This window comes from Capsicum annuum, chromosome 3 (assembly GCF_002878395.1).
Source record: "Capsicum annuum cultivar UCD-10X-F1 chromosome 3, UCD10Xv1.1, whole genome shotgun sequence".
NCBI lineage: Eukaryota > Viridiplantae > Streptophyta > Magnoliopsida > Solanales > Solanaceae > Capsicum > Capsicum annuum.
Window position 1 is genome coordinate 31313990 of NC_061113.1, and position 20469 is coordinate 31334458.

Here is a 20469-nt window from a genome sequence, read left to right on the forward strand (position 1 = left end):
AATTTAATATTAAATATTATTAATTTTTTAAAACTTAGATGACTTTATAATAATTTTTTAATATTAATTTTTAATACTTAGATGACTCATAATAATTAATTAAGGGCGATATAGTAAAATTATGTCGAAACAACCAAAGCAGACATGTCAAAAATGTTTGTCTTTTTTTATTAAATATTATTAATTTTTAATCCGTAAATGACATATAATAATTAATTGGAGGTGATACATTAAAATTACGATTGAATCAGCTATTTTTTTTTTTCAAATAATAATAAGTGAAACTTTGAGGAACTTAGTAGTCATTTTGAAAACTACTCTTTTATTAAATATTATTAATATTATAATACTTAAATGAAATAATTTATAATAATTAATTAGGGGTGATGTAATAAAATTACGTTTGAAGCAGCTGAAGTAGGCAACTGGAGCAGCCAGGACGACCCCAAGCTGCTCAACATTGCCGCTTCTATTATAGAGCAAAGTGCATTTGTACTTTAATTTATTTTACCAATAGTTAGGACAAATCAATAAAAGTTTTGATAATCAAACATCTCCTTAAACTATTAGGTAATCCTAATATTTTTGAATTTCAAATCAGACAAACTTAAGTTTTCTAAAAATTTTAGTATGTTATTGATATTTACAGTCGTGATAATATCTAAATGGTTTTGTCATATTCTATTTCATTATGAATTCTCTTTTAAATATAAGATCATGCTATTGCTAGCTTCAACCGTGGAGATATAAATTATGATCCGGTATATCGATATTATTTTTACTATAAATTTTACTGGCTATTTTTTATTTTTATTTTGTACAACCTATATGATTTAAATAGATATAAAATTTATTATAAGTTCAATTTCTAATTTTTAATAATTTTATTTATATATATATATAATTTTATTGACTTACGAGAAATACACGTGCGTATACATTATCCTCTTCAAATCTAACCTGGTGGGAGTACACTGAGAATGTTCTTGTTGTTGTTATTGTCTTGTCATTTTTGATATATTAAGAAAAGACAAACTATTTTTTTCTATTTTATCCTCAGTATTAATGAGTTATTCTCCAAATTTTTTTCAAGATGTTACTCTAAATATTAATTAATAGTCATCGTATGGTAAAATATTTATATCAATAAATTTTCGTAGTGAATGTGTCATGTCAAAAAACGACAAGTAAAAAACGAATGAATTGAGTATTCTGAACTAGTAATAAATTAGAATATTGTAATTTAAAATTTCCTTAAAAATTATTTTCCCTCATTATTATCATTTTGAGTGATAATTACAATCATTGGTTCCCAAATATCCACATGTCATGTTTAACTATGTTAGATAATCATCGACCTCACCGAACTAAAACAAACACAATCATCACTTACTCTCTCTCTCTGTTCTCTCTCTCCTACTGTCACTCTCCGGCCGCCGTCCTCCGCCGTTGAATCTAGCATTTTCCGGTGACTGTCCTCCTCTTTACAGGACGATGATAGCTCCTTCAACAACCCCTTCTCTCCATTTCACTTGTGGTGGTAAATTTCTTTCCAAGATTTCATTTTGTATTTATGAGTTTTTTTTTTTGGTTATTTGTTGTAATTTTTGGTGTACCCTTTAATGGTAGTTTTTTGAGTTTGAGCTTTTTTTACCATGTTTATTGTTATTAATTGAGGTTTGAAACAATAATAGCATAATTGGAAGACTAATTCAGTTGTTTGTGTTTTGTTATCTACTTGATTTTAAGGTTTGATATGTTTTACTTGAGCCGACGAGTGGTGGTGGAGCTAAGATTTTCACTAACAGGCTCAAAATCGGAAAAAGTCAATCAAATCGAAGGTGGTTCAACATCTACTCTATATATATACATAAAAAATAATTTTATTCATATATAAATAGTATAATTTATCGTCGAAGTGGGCTGGCCTCTCTACCTTCACAAGAACAAGGTAGGGGTATGCAAAACTCGAACTAATCGATGAACTGAACCAACAAAAATGGAGGCTATCACCGTATTGGGGCAGGTTGGCTCGCTTCGAAAATTTTATGCGATAAAAGTTGCCTAGCGTAATATGCGAACTCACGTACAAAGAACAGCAGTTAGTTCGGTGGTGCCGGTCAAGTGTGTGCAGTCTCTGTTTCCCTGAGATCAGTGACATTTTTTCCCCATTTTGTATTATGTACTCCCACTGCTCTCATTTTTAATTTTTAACGAAATACTATAAAATAGGATGCATCTTTTTTCAAAAAAAGCATCTTATACTCTAATAAAAGGCTTTTATGGTTAAGATTGCAAATTATTTTTAACATTTATTTTAAAAAGAAAATAAAAATTAATAAGTTAGGAAAAAAAATAAGGCAGATTTGCGCCCAATACTTTAGAATAAAAGAAAATTTGGCTACAAAACTTTTTCAATGACGAGCCCTCGTACAATTAAAAAAAAAAAGATTAGGTTCTAATCACCATTACAGTTGTTTGTCACCCAATGATTTTTCAGCGAGAGTCATATAATTACGAATTTTATAAGCCCCAAACTCCTCCAAATATTGTTCCTAGCTCTACTTTGCTAAGGTCTCCACTGCCTCCAATATATGAACATCAATACATATTCGTTCGTTTGACGGTTTCTAATAGTTTTGTGCTTTCATTTTATTTCAAAATAAGTAATATTTCACGTAATCAAGAAGATGTAATGATGTTTTTCAGTTTTATCTTTATTTAAATAGAGAAAAATTTACAAGAAATTACTCAAAAGCTACACATGACCAGCTCAAGGGCCAAGCAAGTGAAGCAATGGCTTGAGGTTCCCAAAATTTTAGGACCTCATTTTTTTCAATTATTATATGTGATGCAATTTGACTTGATATAGAATTTAAGAAATAAGAGATTGTTTTTTTTTTTGAAATAGAGATTAAATATGAAAAATATTTTCCTAGAAAATGTTTTTAGGGAAAAGAATTTGATTTCTTACTTATTTTCTTATATTTGGTTGGAGAGTGAAAAATATTTTTCAAAATTTTTTTCTAATGTTTGGGAGAGGGTGGTGGAGCGGAGGTTGAGGAAGATTGTGCCTATTTCGGAGAATCAATTTGGTTTTATGCCTGGTCGCTCCACGACTGAGGCAATTCACCTTGTGCGGAGACTGGTAGAGCAGTATAGAGAGAGGAAGAGGGATCTTCACATGGTGTTTATTGACTTGAAAAAGGCGTATGACAAGGTCCCTAGGGAGGTTTTTTGGAGATGCTTAGAGGCCAGAGGGGTCCCGGTGGCGTACATCAGAGCGATTAAGGACATGTATGAGGGGACGAAGACTCGGGTAAGGACTGTGGGAGGAGATTCTGAACATTTTCCGGTCTTAACATGGTTGCACCAGGGATCAACTCTTTGTCCGTTTTTATTCGCTTTGGTGATGGATGTTTTGACGCGAAATATACAAGGCGAGGTGTCTTGGTGTATGCTTTTCGCAGATGATATAGTTTTGATTGATGAGTCGCGACAAGGGGTTAATGATAAGCTGGAGGTTTGGAGACAAACCCTGGAGTCTAAAGGTTTCTGGTTGAGCAGGAGCAAGACAGAGTACTTGGAATGCAAGTTTAGTGACTCGAGGCACGAGGAAGAGGTGGTAGTGAAGTTGGATTCTCAGGTGGTTTGCAAGAAGGATAGTTTTAAGTATCTCGAGTCTATGATTCAGGAAAATGGAGAGATAGATGAGGATGTCTCTCACCGTATTAGGGCTGGTTGGATGAAATAGAGGCTCGCTTCAGGTATTTTATGCGATAAGAAGGTGTCCCACAAGCTAAAATGCAAATTCTATAGAATTGCAATCCGACCTATGTTGTATGGAGCGGAGTGTTGACCGGTTAAGAATTCTCATATCCAGAAATTGAAAGTGGCGGAAATAAGGATGTTGCGTTGGATGTGTGGTTTCATAAGGCTGACAGGGTTAGGAATGATATTATTCGGGAGAAGGTGAGAGTGGTATTTGTGGAGGAAAAAATGCGGGAAGTGAGGTTGAGATGGTTTGGTCATGTGATGGGGAGGGGTACGGATGCCCCAGTTCGTAGGTGTGAGAGGTTGACCTTGGAAGGTTTCAAGCGGGGTAAGGGTAGACCGAAGAAATACTGGAGAGAAGTGATTAAGTGTGACATGAAGCAGTTACAGTTGACTAAGGACATGACCCTGGATAGGAAGGTATGGAGGAAAAACATTAGGATAGAGGGCTAAGGGTGTGGATGAGTCATAGCCAGTAATTAGGTGAACTTTGGTGTTCTTTGTTTGGCAATGTACAATCTTTTGTGGATGTCGTACCTATGTTATTTTATCATGTTCCTTGCTTTTGATGTTTTTGTATACTGTCGTTAATCTTGAGCCAGGGGTCTATCGGAAACAGTCTCTCTACCTCTTTAGAGGTAGTGGTATGGACTGCGTACACTCTACCCTCCCCAGACCCTACTTTGTGGGAATATACTGGGTTTGTTGTTGTTGTTGTGGTGGTGGTGGTTAGTGAATGAAAAATATTTTTCAGAAAATACATTTTAGTGTTTAGCTAAAAAGTAGAGAAATACTTTTTATAAAAATAAATTTTGAATCCGAAAAATAAATTTTGAGTGTGTTCACTTTAAAGGAGGAAAATATTTTCTAGGAAAATAAGTTGTTTCTGGCTTATTCTTGTGTTTGTTATGCAAGTAGGAAAATATTTTTTTAAAAAAATTGTATATATTTAACAAAAAAATAATGAAAACGAATAGGGTAAGAAGAGTGGAATAAGAAAAAAAAAATATTTTTTTAAAAATTAAAAAACAAATCTTTTTTTGGTAGGGAGGGGGTTGTGGGGGGGGGGGGGTAAGAAAAAAGTTTTTGCATTATTTTTTTTTAAAAAAAATTAAAATAATAATTTTTTTTTGGTGGGGAGGGGGTATAGGTGGGATAAGAAAAAAGTTTGAATTTATTAAAAAAAAAATAAAATGGAGGAGGGCCTGATAGGGTTAAGGGGTAAAGGGTAAGAAAAAAATTTGAAATATTTTTAAAAAATTAAGTATGTTTTTGGATGGAGGATGGGGTGGTGAGGGATTGGGTCATTTTGAGAGTTGTATGAACATTTCAACTTGAGAGCGGTTGAAAGAGAGTATTCGAAAATATTTTCCTTACTTTTTTAAGGGAATTCATTTTCCTTAGATTTGAAAAATATTTTCCAAAATATTTAAGCCAACAAAATATGAAAAAAATCAAAAAATATTTTCCACAAAATGTTTTTCGTCATACCAAACACACTCTAAGTCATAAGTATTTGTATGACTATAAATAATCTTGAGATAAATGAGATTTAAAGATAAATTATTTTTCAAAAAGAATGAAAAGTACTTTTTATTTTCAAATGAGTTAATACATAAAAATGACCCTAAACTTGACACTAAATTATAACTTTGACCTTAAACTTTGATAGTGCACAAATATGACCTTTAACTATTCAAAATTGCACAAATATGACCTCCAATCTTACGTGGCAAAACGCGTGTTCAACACGCAAAATTGGGCGGTCCAGCTTAAAATTTAAGGGCATAATACATAAATATGACCTTAAACTTTGACAGTGCACAAATATGATCTTTAACTATTCAAAACTGCACAAATATGACCTTTAAATGACTCTTCACTATTATTTTTTCATTATTTTCGGCTCAAAAATGAAAATGACATATAATCTCTTTTGTCATTGCGGAAAAAGAACAATTTGAAGATTTATTAATTAGGCGGGTCAGGCTCATACGAAAAAATCTAGAGCGTGTGTATATATATATATATATTATAAAGCAGAGGACGAATTTAAGTTATATAATATATCTAAATATTATTTATTTAAATATTAAATTAAAGATGAAACTATACTAATAATAAAAAAAATTATAGTTTTAATAAAACGTTATTAAATTAATGTTATTAAGGATAGTAGTAGTAGTATATTAAATTAACGTTATCAAATTAACGTAATTAAAATGTTATTAAATTAACGTTATTAAAACGTTATTAAATTAACGAGGGGCGGACCTACGTGGTTGCCATGGGGTTCACCCGAACTCCCTCGGTAAAAAAATTACGTTGCAGATATATAAGATAGAAAATGTATATTTATGTACGTATATTAATGTTGAACCACATGAAACAAGGCACTTAGATAACCCAGTGGTGTTATTTGCTCTTCTTGGACGCTTCCTTCAGCCTACTGTGGGGGTTCAATCTCTGCTAGTGGCTATTTTTTTTTAATTAAAAAAAAGCTAAGTGTTGTTGCTATATAAATAAATAAAATAATAATAATAATAATAATAACAATAATAATTTTTTAAAATTAAAAAAAGGTTAGGTGTTGCTACTATAGAAATATATAAAAAAGTTATTATTATTATTATTATTATTATTATTATTATTATTATTATTATTATAATAATAATAATAATAATAATAATAATAATAATAACGACGTCGTTTTAACACAAAAAACAAAACTTTGACAGTGCACAAATATGACCTTTAACTATTCAAAACTGCACAAATATGATCTCTCTCCAAGTCAGCCCTTTTAACGACGTGGCCCCGTGTGATTGGATTACCTTTCCATGTAGGCGCGAGTGAAACTCACGCATGGGGTTGCAAAATCGGAGGTCATATTTGTTCAGGTTTTGAATAGTTAAAGGTCCTATTTCTGCACTATCAAAGTTTAAGGTCAAAGTTATAATTTGGTGTCAAGTTTAGGGTCATTTTTATGTATTAACTCTTTTCAAATATTATGGTAGAAAAGTATAAGATCTTTATACAAAAAGTTACTTAGTTAATGTAATTGATAGTCAAGGATAGTTAATCTATATTCTAATAATACTCCTTTCGTTTTAATTTATGTGTCTTAATTATTATTGGGGAGTCAATAATTTTTTTTCTCGAGCATGATTTTATTGAATAATTTGAATTCTTAACTAAATAGAATTACACTATTTTTATGTAGTTTTTAAAATATGTAAATTTTTTATATAGTACATGTAAATAGACATATTATATTTTTTATTTCAAAAAATTGAAGATTTTATGTCCGAATTGTCGCAAAACAGTAGTTGAATTTGAAGGCTCATAGTAAAACTTTGCTTTAGGCCCCCAACGTTCTTGAGCCGCCTCTGAAGCTACATCTTGAATGTGTTAGTAAAATACATCTTATTTTCTAAGAATGAGTATTTTTTTCTAAGGGGTATGTCCAAACTTAAAACACCATAAATATGTCGGCTTAAACTAAAAACACCACTTATTTTAGAAGAGTGAATATTTTTAATTGCTTTTTCACCGAAAACAGCATGACAGGCATTTAGATAAATGAAATATAAATCTGAAAATAGAGATCCTTAATTTGGAAAGATACTTGTAAATTAGGAATTTGACTTTGAAGACACCATTGGACCAGCTAAAGTTTAAGATGATTTGAAGTCATAGGTTGAAAAACCTGGTTGGAATCTGATTCTAATGCTTCAATCATGTCAGGCCACAGTATAACTGAGACAGTCCACGATCCATCGCCCTTTGCAGCTGGCCTTTGATTGATGTAACCAACTCCAAGCTTTTTTATAGTGGAGTAGACTGTTCCAAGTACTGGACTTCCAAAGCCAAAATCTACTTCAGCCACGGGGAATCTCCGTCCAGATGAAACAACAATTGCTGGACCACCTTGTCCGAGGACAATCTTCGAGAGCATCAATCCAGGCTTGTGCCATTCAATCCAATCAATTAAGTCTAAAAAATGTGCTGCAGTGCTTGTCACTTTAGAGATAGCATTGTGCACGTCATTTGCAACATCTGATATAGACGCTTGCTCAATTTCACTCACACTTGCTTCTCCAACAGCTAGGGATAAAGCATTTCCAATATAGTTCTCCATTTGTTTCTCACTGTTGCTGCATATCCTCCTCCTTCCATCCACTAACCATCCCATCTTGCACTTTTTGTGGCCTTTATCAATTGCCTTAACCATAATCTTCCAGATATAAGCAGAGAACGCCTCTATTTTTGTCCTTTTGGTACCATCAACAGATGTGGATTTTTGCAGTCTATCGATGCTTGATGCATCAATGTAGTATAGGCGCTTAAGCAGTGTTCTCTGGGTCGATGATATGTTGTGGATATCATGCAGGGAGCATGAAACGAATGATTCACTAAAGGAAGGGTTGTAAATGGGTGGATTTCTCGCATGAAGAAGATAGCGCCTGTGATCCGGAGAGAAAGAGAGGGACATTTTCCTCGCTATCTCAGACCACATCAGTATAAACTTACTGAAGGAACTAGCATCACCTAATGCGTGGTCAAATGTGAATGATATAAATATGCCTCCACATTTGTAAATTGTCAGTTGGACTTGTACTGGAAACTCCTGATTTGTTGGAACTAATTTTCCCTCCAGACAGTCGTTGAGATTATAAAAGTCAAGTTCTTTAAGACAAGTGTTGGCTTGTGCTTCCAGAAACAAAGCACCAGTGTTATCACATACAATTTCAGGCTCATTAGTATCTGGATTTGGAATAATTCGACCAGCAAACGGGTAGAAATGTGAGAGGCAATCAGCAAGCGACTTTCTTAATTCATGGCCGATAGATGTTGATGAGTCGTTATGCTTTACTTTGTGGTAGACATAAAAGTAAGTCACTGGAAAACGTCCAGAAAGGAGGTCGAGGTTGGAAAGGGTGAGAACATGTGACTCCGGAGTCGGACCACTGGCTTTTACTACAGACTTTCTTATGAAACTTACTGTGTAATCACCATCTCTTGCGTCTACCAGTGCCATGAGATTGCCTACAAAATCTTTATCTTGTGATCGATTTGATCTATTTTGGTCTAATACATTGAACCTGCACACCTTCTTTATAGAAAAGAAGACGGACATAATGATGTCTTTTACCATTATGAATTAAGTGATAGAGAAAAATGGACGATCAGAACTTAGTGCAAGTGAAATGCTTAGGGAAGATTGCATTATGAATTTGGACTTGTAGGGCCGTTTGGTTCGAAACAAGTTATCTCGGGATTAGTTATCCCACACTCAAGGTGGGATAAAAATAACACTACAATCTCGATATAACTAATTTCGGGATGAGTTGTTCCATGCATTTCATCTCAACCAAAAATGGGATAAGCTGAATCAAAAATTAATTTCAAGATTAGTTATCTCTTATTCATTATACCAAACCAGAAGTGGTAAAGAGGCCACTGGCCAGGCAAATTCAGGGAAATTAGTTAAGGCACCAATTGAAAATTGAAGATGTTTGTATGCAAATTATATGTACAAGAAATATTCAGTTGACATGTGTAAGGATCACGGTTTTCGATTTTAGGAGATTAAAGTGGATTAAAATAATTTTACCCAATTCATATCTTAATCTAATTCATTTTTATCTATATTTACATAAGAATGCATTTCAATCCCATATATTTTGACTCAATTTATTTTTAATTCATCCAAATCCAATTCAATTCGCCTACTTATCGTCCGTAGATCAATTTGATGCTCCAATTCAACATATATTTTACAATAACAGTGAAAATAATGAGTTAAACCTAACTTTATGACTTTTTGGCAGGCGTATCCACCCTTGAAAGTTGGAGCTCTTTTATTCTTTTTTTCCCCCTACTTTTCCCATATGGGACCATACGGCAGTTTGCATATTATTCTCATTTTTCTTGTTCATGTCAATTTTACTTTATTTTTAAGAGTGTTAATTCACCTGGCAATAAATAGTCTGGATATTTTAGGAAAAATTATATCATATCATAATTTAACTTATCATTATTATTTAAAATCTCAATTCTTTTAAGTAATTACATAAATTTCTGATTTACATAAAAGTTTACATATGTCATCGAAGAATTTAATATATTCATATAAAATTAAGTGATGTATCCAAAAAAATGTGATGTATTCATATAAAATCAAGTAATGTGTTCAGGAGAATGTGATATAGGAGCTTCAAAAGGGTTGGAATTTATGTAACTTTTACATTAATGTAAGCACTCTTACAATTATAATATTTCTTTTGTTCATCAAATATATATAGAGAGAGAAAATGATCAAATACCCCCAACCTTTACTTCAAATTTCAACTACACACTTATACTTTGAGAGGGTCCTATGACCTCTCCGAACTATTTTAAAATGAAATTATTACCCCCGAACTATTTTAAAGTGGAATATATATCCCTCTAAAAACTCATACCCAGATTTTATTTTGATTTGTGGTCTACACGCGCTGCCACGTGTCATGCCACGTAATTCCACGTCATATATCATTTTTTTACTATAAAAAATTAATTCCACGCCATGCCACGTCACATCATCATCTTCTTCTTCTTTTCTTCTTCTTCCTCTTCTTCTTCTATTCTTCTTCTTCTTCTTCAATGGCATAATGAATAATATGAAATTCACACGATATGTAATCTTATCAAAATCAAATCAACAATTAATGTTCGAAAAATATTCGATTTTCACAAAATGGCGTCACGACAGTGATGAAGAAGAAGAAGAAAAAGAAATGTCATTGATGAGTTCTTGGATGCCATTGAAGAAGAAGAAAAAAAAAATTAATTGTCATTGATGGGTTCTTGGATGCCATTGAAGAAGAAGAAGAAAGAAGAAGAAGAAGAAGAAGAAGAAGAAATTAGTTATCATTGATGGGTTATTGGATGCCATTGAAGAAAAAGAAGAAAAAAAAAAAAAAATCTAATTGCCATTGATGGATTCTTAGATGCCATTGAAGAAGAAGTAGAAGAATTGAAGAAGAAGAAGAAGAAAAAAATTAATTGTCATTCTTGGATGTCATTGAATAAGAAGAAGAATTGGAGTAGAAGAAGAATGGAAGAAGAAGAACAAAGAAAAATAATAATTAAAATTATATATATTTATTTAAAGAAATATTAAAAATAAATTTTTATTAAAATATTTTCGTTCTCACTCCCTTTAAAGAGAGTGAAACACACTCTTTGCTATGTCAGCGTTGGAGGGATAATAATTTTATTTTAAAATAGTTAAGGAGGGTCATAGGACCCTATTAAAGCATAAGTATGTAGTTGAGATTAAGGGTAAAGGTTTGTGGCAATTTGACCATTTTCTCTCTCTATATATAATTTTTAGAAAAAGTTTCAAAAATAGCAAAAGTTTGACACAAAACCCACCTTCTATAGCCACACTTCATATATTTATCATTTATAGCTGTTTTATATGATTCACAGCTGTTGTATTTACTTTTACTCAGTGATCTGCATTCATAAAAAAACATAAATATACTACATATTTAGTCTCGCCAAAAACACTATCATTTTTTCTTTTTCATTTTTTTATATTTTTTTCTTTTTTGTGTTTTCCCCTTTTTTCTTCTTCTTTTATTTTTATTTTTTCTTATTTTATTTTTTCGTTTCTTACTTTTTGTTTTTTTTCTTTTTCCTCTCTCTTCTATTTCTCTTTCTTCTTATTTTTTCTTACTTGATTTTTTTTTATTTTCTTTTTTGTACTTTTTTTTTTTTTATCTTTTTTTTTTTTTTTTTTTATTTTTTGTATTTTTGAAAAATATGACTACTCGAGCACAAGTCATGGATGATAACATAAATAACACAATTGTTTATTGTATTTGTAGTCACACCGTCATTTATATTTTTGTATTCATCGATGCAATTATATTTGTATTTGTATTTTAAAATTCGCTCTTATATTTATATTTTGTAGTTCGCATTTGAATTTATATTTGTTAGTTTACACCATCATTTATATTTTATATAATTCACACTTGTAGTTTAAAGAACTGTTTTGTGTTTGTATTTTATAATTGACTGCATATTATATTGAACTATATTTATATTGTTGTTTTATTGTGTTTGTGTATTTAAGTTATATTTAGATTATATTTGTATTTGTATTCTATTTTCATCGATACTTTTTTATTTTTAAAGAATTATTTTGTATATGTATTTGTAAATTGATTGCATATTGCATTTACGCGTGACTATATACAATTTATCATTTGTATTTGTATACAATAAGTAAATGTATTAAATATTTTTTTATTCTAAAATATATAAATATGTAATGTATCGTTTGATAAAAATACATTGTTTGTATTTGTATGTCAAAATTGTCATTCGTATTTGTAAATAAACAAATATGATTTGATACAAATACTACAAACAAATGATTTACATGTATTTGTTTAAAACTTTGATTTATTTGTATCAATAAATACAAACAAGTATTCATAGTTCACACTTGTATTTATATATTATAATTTGCAATTTATATTTTATATGTATATTATAGTTCACATATATATTTATGTTTTATAGTTTGCACTTGTATTTGTATGCTATAATTTACATTTATATTTATGTTTATAGTTTGCACTTGTATTTGTCTGTTATATTTTGCATTTGTATTTGTATTGTATAGTCTGCACTTTTATTTGTGTTTGCTAGTTCACACAAATGAAAAGGAGAAATTTTTTCTTTTTAAAAAAGAGAAAAAATACAAAAAAAAAAAAAAAAAAAAAAAGAAGAAGAAGAAAAGGAGAGTAACAGAAAATACAGGAAAAAAAAAATTAAAAAGAAAGGAGAAAAAATGAAAAAAAAAAAACGAAGAAGGAAAAAAGTGAAAAAAGAAAAAAGAAAGGGAAAAAATAAAGGGAAATTTTTTTTTTGAAAAAGGAGAAAAAAAAAAGAGAGTAATAGAAAATAGAGAATGAGAGAGACTATGAATTGTAATTGGAAATAATTAATAGGCAAAAGGGGCTATGAATTATAATTAATTAAAACTTAATCTAAATAGGATAATTAGAAGTCTGTGCTTAACTAAGTCATATAGATATCCCTTCTTTTTATTATCGCAAACTCATAGGACAATACACAAATAACTAAAAGATTAGTACAAAGAGCATTATTACTTACTAATCCAATACTTCCACACGTTACATTTTTTTCCTAAAAATAATAATTTGCAGCTCATTCAGCGTGAGTCATCGGAGCGCAAAATTCTTGGTAGAGATGGATTATACTCTGAATTATATACGATGTACAAGGCAAACAACCCATAGACCATTTCACGGGATACCTATTACCTCTTCAGAGAAGAAATAAGAATGACGGTCAAGAAGAAAACCCATTTTAACACCGGCAGCTGACTGCACCTTGGTCTTTTATGTACTCTAAAGCAACTCATTTAGCAATATTTTCTACCTAGGGTCGTATGCAAAATTTAATGCCAAATAATTCAGGACTATAGACCACTAAACAATCAAAACTATGAAGAAACAAGCTTTAAACAAATCTCTGAGATTTATGACTTCCACATATAGGCGAAGACATTTTCCCCCACAATACAAAGAAATTAGGGAACCAATTAAAGTGTCCACAGAATTTAACCCATAAGTATCCTTTATTAATCACTTTTTAAGGCGTGCATAGTACAAAATTTTCCATGCAGCAACCAAGTTCATTGAAGAGATTGTAAGTCTGTTGCACAGGCTTCAACAACGAAAAAGCAAGATAAATTGCGATGGAACAACTACTTATATCCTGTTACTTGAGTTTTTCAAATAGTTTCGGGGCAACCTGTGTAAACAATTCCACAAAAAGATTAAAAATCGAACAGCCAAAAAAAATGAAGAAACAAGTGGTGGCACATGTTCAACAAGGGAGAGTAGAGAAATAGAGCTTACACATTTGTCAATGCATTGCCAGTAATCAAAATACTGTCCAGTGCAATGCTTGCTCCCTGATTCATCGCCTTCTATCCTTCTAGTACATGCCTGTAGGATGCAGATTCCCAAATTAGAGCCACAAAGAGAGTAAAGACATTTGCATCAGGCAACTGTTCACAACAAATGAACAGAGACAACTATTAAGGAATTGCACAAAACAGATTTTAAATGCAATTGTTCAGAAGATCAAATGAATGCTACTGTATTGTTATCTTAGGTGGCAGTTATCACAAATGAATGACACATCATCCTTCAATCATAACACCCAACCACAATTCACTTTCAACAGAGAGAGACCCTGAAATCCTTCCAAAAGTTAGAAACCCAGATTCCCAATGTCCAAAGCACATTCATTACACAAATAATTAAGTTGGCAAAGATTTAGGCAGAGGGAGTAGATCAACAAGAAGTTGAAAGACAAAAACTAAGAAAAGGTTTAATGGCATCGAAAATCATAGTCTTGGATAAGGAATATCTTACGACACACTGGTTCTTCTCAAAAACTTGTTACGGCATATTGTTGGCAATACAAAGAACAATAGACCCATAGACAGCTATGATACAGAAAAATGAGCAAGGTTAAAGTTCAAACTGATTGAGTTCGTTGTTACTCTTTGATCGAAAGGCATGCTTGTACAAGGAAAAAAACGAGAGCATACAAATACTAGCATTCTGCTGACCAGTTGAAATCTGGAGTACTAATATGGGGGGGTGTAGTACTTGGAGGCCCATACATTTGCCTCTTGGCTGCTTAGAAAGACCAAACTGTTACAGATCAAGCCCGTTAGTCACATGTTAGTTCATGACATCATCCAAGATATTTTTGTGTCGCTCTTAGTTCTTGTGGAGACCGTACATGATAATGTTACCAATAATAAAAATTAGCCTTCCACTAACATAAACAATCAAGTCCAGATTACAGCTCACCCCAATAACTAGTTTAATCAGCAGAAGACCAAAAAGGACGTAAGTTTTTTTTTTAATCAAGAAAATAGATTACTTCATGTTGGGCCCATATGGAGCAGAAAGTGCTTGAATGGTATAAGCACATATGTAACAATAGACAAAATTAATTTCCCAGACTAGTAACTGTATTAACCACAATATGAAATGTTAATACCTGACTAAGTCAGGTTTGACACAAGTAATAGTTCCAATAATTATATAAGAACAAAAAAAGCCCTTTGATATAACTGAATGGCTGTTCAATTATGGTGGGATCACCTGATAATCCTTTAGTTGCCTTACACACTTAGGCTTGCAAGTTACTTCCATTGTTGCCTTTGGGTCAACAACTTCCTCATCCGACCTGAACAAAGGAAACCATCAGCAATATATCCTCTAAAAGAGATGGCAATATTAGTAAAGGAAAAATCCTGCATGTAGATCATAATTTACACCAAAACAAACAGATTGAAGCATACTTCAAAAAGTTCTTAGTCATACAAATTTTACAAATACAACTACAGAAGGGTAAGACTAACCAGCTTCGCATTACTAATTTTTTTTCAAGTATAGCACCAACCAAACTCAACAGTCCCTGAGTTGTCACTTGTCATTAATTACAACAGTATAACTTCATGTTTGTAACATGAGCTTAATATCTTTGAGTGCTTATCGTCTAAGAACAATATCAGATGCTTCTGACATATTAGTTATTAGGAAAAATAGCATGAAAATGTCTCTCCTCCTACTCGTCTGCAAAGTATACAAGCTTATGAAGAGGGCCAACTCACAATTCACAACATCTCATTTCAGCGCACCTTAACTTAATGGAAGCTAAGTAAAAATGGACAATAATGTTTATTACCATCTAGCTACATCACAAACTTGCTGCATGGATATAGAGGAATAGGGTATATCAAAAGAAAATATTAGTGCATAAGAAGAATTTAGAAAAAACAATCAAAGAAGTTGAGCCTTCGACAAAGCACCATTAAAAGATTTACGATGGTTTCAACATGGAACATACACTCAAAAACGTTGCTTCACGCTGAAAACACTATAATACTATCCAGGATGGGCTAATAAATGGATAGAATCGGAAACAATCCAGAACCAATCAAATAAGGTTGAGTAATATGTAGCTGGGTATAAATTATTAGAATTGACACATGAAAGTATTCTTTAATACATGAAGTTGCACCAATGAAAGAATAAGGTTAAATAATTAGTTGTTGCATCAGAGAAAGGATAAGGATTGTGTCAAAGCACTTCGGGTTAACACATGAAATTAAGTAGAACTTGTTGAAGTTTCAGTAAGTTTGCATCTGCTCAGCATGGCCCAATGTACATGCTAATCGCCTGATATGCACATACACACACATATGGATGTGTTGGAATCAGTGTCACACTTGAAGTCTATGCATATTATTAAAAAACCTTTAATCATTTTTCATTTTTAAAGATAAATGCTAAGATTTAGAGAGAATTGAAATTTTAAAATGTTTTGTGCAACAAAAGAAATAGAAGATAGCACGCTAACATGGTAGAAGAATTTAGCCCCATGACATTGATGTTGAAAGTTCAGTAACTGAATCCAAATATAACAGGATAGATTTGATCCTAGGACACTCGCTTCCACTCTCCAATCACACCGGGCGAAGGTATTTCCAGAAATGGCATACTGCTTCTCGGAGAGATACATAATTCATCCTTCTACTTGGGAATTTTTCTTTGAACCCACCCAATCAAAATCCTGCCGCCTAATCCCCCAACATGCTCAAGAACAGATACATAATTCATCCTTCTACTTGGGAATATTAGCTCGATAGTCAATGTGTTTTAAAGAGATGTGCTAAAAATGGTAATCCTTTGCACTTTAGAACGCTAACAAGATTTGGAGTATACCAAACTATTTCTTTTCTTTTTTATAGCAACAACCATAATTGAACTATTGATGTTTCTACATTAGATAAACAATGGGAGAAATCACAAAAAGATAATTTTGTATAGGGAGATTTTGGCTAATCACAAAAAGATAATTTTTGTATTGGAACAAAACGATAATTTTGTATTGGGAGATTTTGGCTAATCACAAAAAGATAATTTTTGTATTGGAAGAATTTGGCTAAGGCACGTGGCAAGATGAGGGGTGGAACGTGTGTAGGTAAGTCCACAGAGTGGAAGGATTCAGCTATGACCATCCATCGAAGGAACATCCTCGGGATGAAGAGAAGATGTGCCGGGAGGAAATTGGGTTGATACTTCGATGATGTGGATAAAAAGACAAGGGGACAAAGGGTAAGAAAAGGGAATCGTAATGCCATAATGCTTGAAAACCGTAATGCCATAATGCTTTTCATATCCTCCTAGCCATTATCCTACTGCTATAATTCTTGCTAAGAAGAATGCCCATGTTGTGGTAATTCCACCCAGAAGGTAATGGGTTACTCCTACAGCACGTCCGTGTATAATGCTCAAGGCTCTTGGCTGGGTAGCAGGAGCAACTTTTAATTTATTATGATCCCAAACATGGATTCAATAAGTTCTAGTCAATAACCATGTCCGCTGAATAGAAACATTAAACTTAAAGCACAAACAAAATGAGCACCTAGGAAAAAAGGCCAGGGGCGTAAATGAGTTTGAACGACCGTTGGGGCTGGTCAGCAACACCAACGGCTTCATTGCATTTGTAACCTATAAATAGTTTGCCTCTCTTTTTTGTAAAGCATTCTGATTCTCAAGCAATACAACATTACTACTTTTTTCCTAATATTTTAAGCTTTCTCTCCTTATTCTCGGCTGTTATACTTTCCAAGCTTTGTTGTTTCGGGAGAGCAAGGATCATCCCCACACACTCCAATTGGCATCCCATTGGGCTCTCGGATTCTTAGCTTTACTTTGTTTCCGTGTTCATGTGTTGTGCTTTTACATTATTATCACGATATGCAAACAGCAAAAATAAATCTATCTAACACGTTAAACAGATACAATTTTATGCTAGGATTTCCAATAATTTCATTTCTGTCAATGTGAAAGGTCCAATTAACAACCAAAATCACATTAATATTAAAGCAATTCGATTGTGAAAATGAAATAAGACACATAAATGACATGAAAATTAAACCTAAAATTAATCTAGTAATGAAGAGAGAATAGATTCATTATCAATAGATCAACAGTACTCACATGACAAATAAATATTGGAGATGACGACTTTGATTCTACAAATTAACCTGCAAATGCAATATTTACACTGATTAATACAAAATTAATTAAGCAGTTAAAAAATGGAAAACCGATTTGAAAAACAAAATTCTGCACATGTATGGAATAAAGAAAATAAAAATGGAAAAATAAAATGTAAATATGGAGACGGGAAGGAGATTAAATGCGTAGAAGAGGAGCAACCTGACTGAATGAATGAGGTGTGAATAGCAAAGAGAAGACAGAATTGAAAGACTTAAAAAGGGCCTTTTTTTTTCTGTACTATTGGGCTTTTTGAATTGGTCTTCTAGCTTTCCCCAGAAAATGAGGCATGGTGTTTACTCAAAAATGTCCTGTTTAAAATTGGGCAAAATTCAGAAATAGCATACTTAGACCCTTAATTATAAATTTCATATCAACACTTTCATAATTGCATATTATAGCAATTTTTTATATATATTTTTGTGAAGTGTTGCTATAAAAATACAAATACAATTATTTTTACTGCATTAATTATCTGATTTAAATATGGTAATAATTCCATAAATTAATAATTAAAGATTACAATCCTATTAAAAGCTCACTAATCACCCTTTTTCCGTTAACTTCTAACAACTCTGTTCAGATTCAAAAAAAACTGTATTATCCACTCACTATATGCGTGATTCTTCAAAAAAAAAAAATTGATACAAATTTTCAGTCGCTAAACGCATGATTCTTCAAAATAAAAATCAATTCAAATTTTTGTTGAAGCTTCAGATTCACTGTAATTGAACAATCAAATTCAATTATATTTGTTGTTCTTTGAAAAAAGTTTCGTGAAGTTCAACTATCAACATTACGTTGTTCTCGTTAACACTTTGGAATTTAATTATCTTCTTCGAATTAGTGCTTAAGTGTGATTTCAGGTATTAGATTAGTTTATTTTTTGTTGAGTATATTTTATTTTTGCCGATCTTTTTTTCAATTCCTCAATTTGTGATGCATTGTCGATTTATTTACTGCTGTCGTATAATCAAATATGAGTATATTGAAAACAGAATTTGATTTTAAGTCTGTTCAGTACTTTTTTGAAAACCTAGCAGAACGATTGATCGCAATCAGCTTGATTGTGGTTGTTCAAACTGATGTATTTGGTTGTGTTCGATTCTGATGTTTTTGAATTACAGTGTATGTAAGCTTTAACAGAATCTTCTGAACTCTTGTTATTGTTGGAAACTATTGCTTTGATTATATTTTACTTTAAACACTATCATATGTATTTTTTTAGTGTTGTCGTTGGTTCATATGTATTGGTAGAATAATAAATCGATTGAAATCATTTTGTTCTAGACGATATAATTCATTTGGTTCTAACTGTTTGTATTTGATTGTAAAAATTCTCATATGTATTTTTGTAGCAGCATTGTTGGTTCATATGTATTGTTAGAAGAATAAAAAAATAGAATTTAGTTTGTTAGATTTGATATAATTGAGTATGTTCAAATTGATGTATTTTGTTGTGTTATAATCTAATGTTTTTGAATTTGAGTGTATGTAAGCTTTAACATAATTTTTTTGAACCATTGTTATGGTTGGAAAAAATTGTTGTGTTAACCGAAAAATCTATATTCCTTATTAGTGTAAATGTATTTTTGAGTTTATTTGGTGGTTATGTTAATTTGTTTGCTATTATAATAGAAAGGTGAGTGTTGTAACAATTGACATCTGACAAATATGTATGTTTGTTTACTTTATGTAAAATCAATTACAAATGAGAAGCATACTAGTTCTTGTGAAGCACTCCGGTAGATGGACGTATGAAAAAAATTACGAAGATTACGTCAATGATGTTATACAGTTGAGCACAATAGCATCATTCAATGATGTGCATGATATTTTGGCATGTCACTTAAATGTGGACTTAAATAGGAAACGGATTCTAGTAGAATATCAAATCACTGGTAATACAGGGTAAATACAAATACATAATGATATGGGTTTAAAGGTGTTTGTGTTGCAGAAAAAAGATATTCAAGACATGAACTCATTTCTTCCTTTATATGTAAGCATTTTGGAGAAAGTTGTAGGGAGCAGCTTTGCAAGTTCATCTGTGTGTGTTGCCGAAAGAAGAGACAAAGTTGTGACAACTTACAAACAATATTAAATACATATAACGAAGGAGCTTTGGTGGTATCTGAAGATGCTGCAGCATTAGATGTATTTGAGATGTAGTGTATTTATTTATTCATATTGGTAGAGTTGAACACCTAACATAGGATTTAGATTTGAAATGTATTTTTATCTAATTATCTGATCACTGCATATGTATTTTAACACCGTATAAGTATTTTTAGGTTATATGTGTTTTTTAACTGTCATATGTATTTGTTCATCCATATGTATTTTTAGTTGTATATGTATTTTTTAGGTTAGTTCTCACTGTAACATGTAAAAACTGAACATATAAAACAAGTAAAATTGAACAAATTTTTCACTTACTGTAACATGCAGTTCAATATAAGTTAGCAAAAATACATATTAAACTACATCTATATACCCGCTTGTTACAATA

At 31.7% G+C, this 20469-nt stretch overlaps 2 protein-coding genes and 1 long non-coding RNA gene across 3 annotated transcripts; 1 reads left to right on the forward strand and 2 right to left on the reverse strand.

Annotated features, from left to right (window-relative positions):
* Positions 1-1278: 1278 nt before the first annotated feature.
* LOC107864011 lies at positions 1279-9806 on the forward strand. The gene is made up of 3 exons (XR_001672549.2): positions 1279-1540; positions 1750-1841; positions 9609-9806. It is a non-coding gene; the product is annotated as an uncharacterized LOC107864011 (long non-coding RNA).
* On the reverse strand, positions 7292-8971 carry LOC107864010 (coniferyl alcohol acyltransferase). The gene has a single exon (XM_016710258.2). It carries the CDS (start codon positions 8930-8932, stop codon positions 7445-7447), a length of 1488 nt encoding a protein of 495 aa, XP_016565744.2. The 5' UTR covers positions 8933-8971; the 3' UTR covers positions 7292-7444.
* Positions 9807-13422: 3616 nt separating the features above from the next.
* LOC107864012 (cytochrome b-c1 complex subunit 6) lies at positions 13423-18271 on the reverse strand. Its single transcript, XM_016710259.2, has 5 exons — positions 18120-18271; positions 17898-17944; positions 14991-15075; positions 13725-13814; positions 13423-13617 (listed from the first exon to the last, which is right to left on the reverse strand). Coding segments are annotated over exons 2-5 (210 nt in total). The 5' UTR covers positions 17900-17944; positions 18120-18271; the 3' UTR covers positions 13423-13584.
* Positions 18272-20469: the final 2198 nt, after the last annotated feature.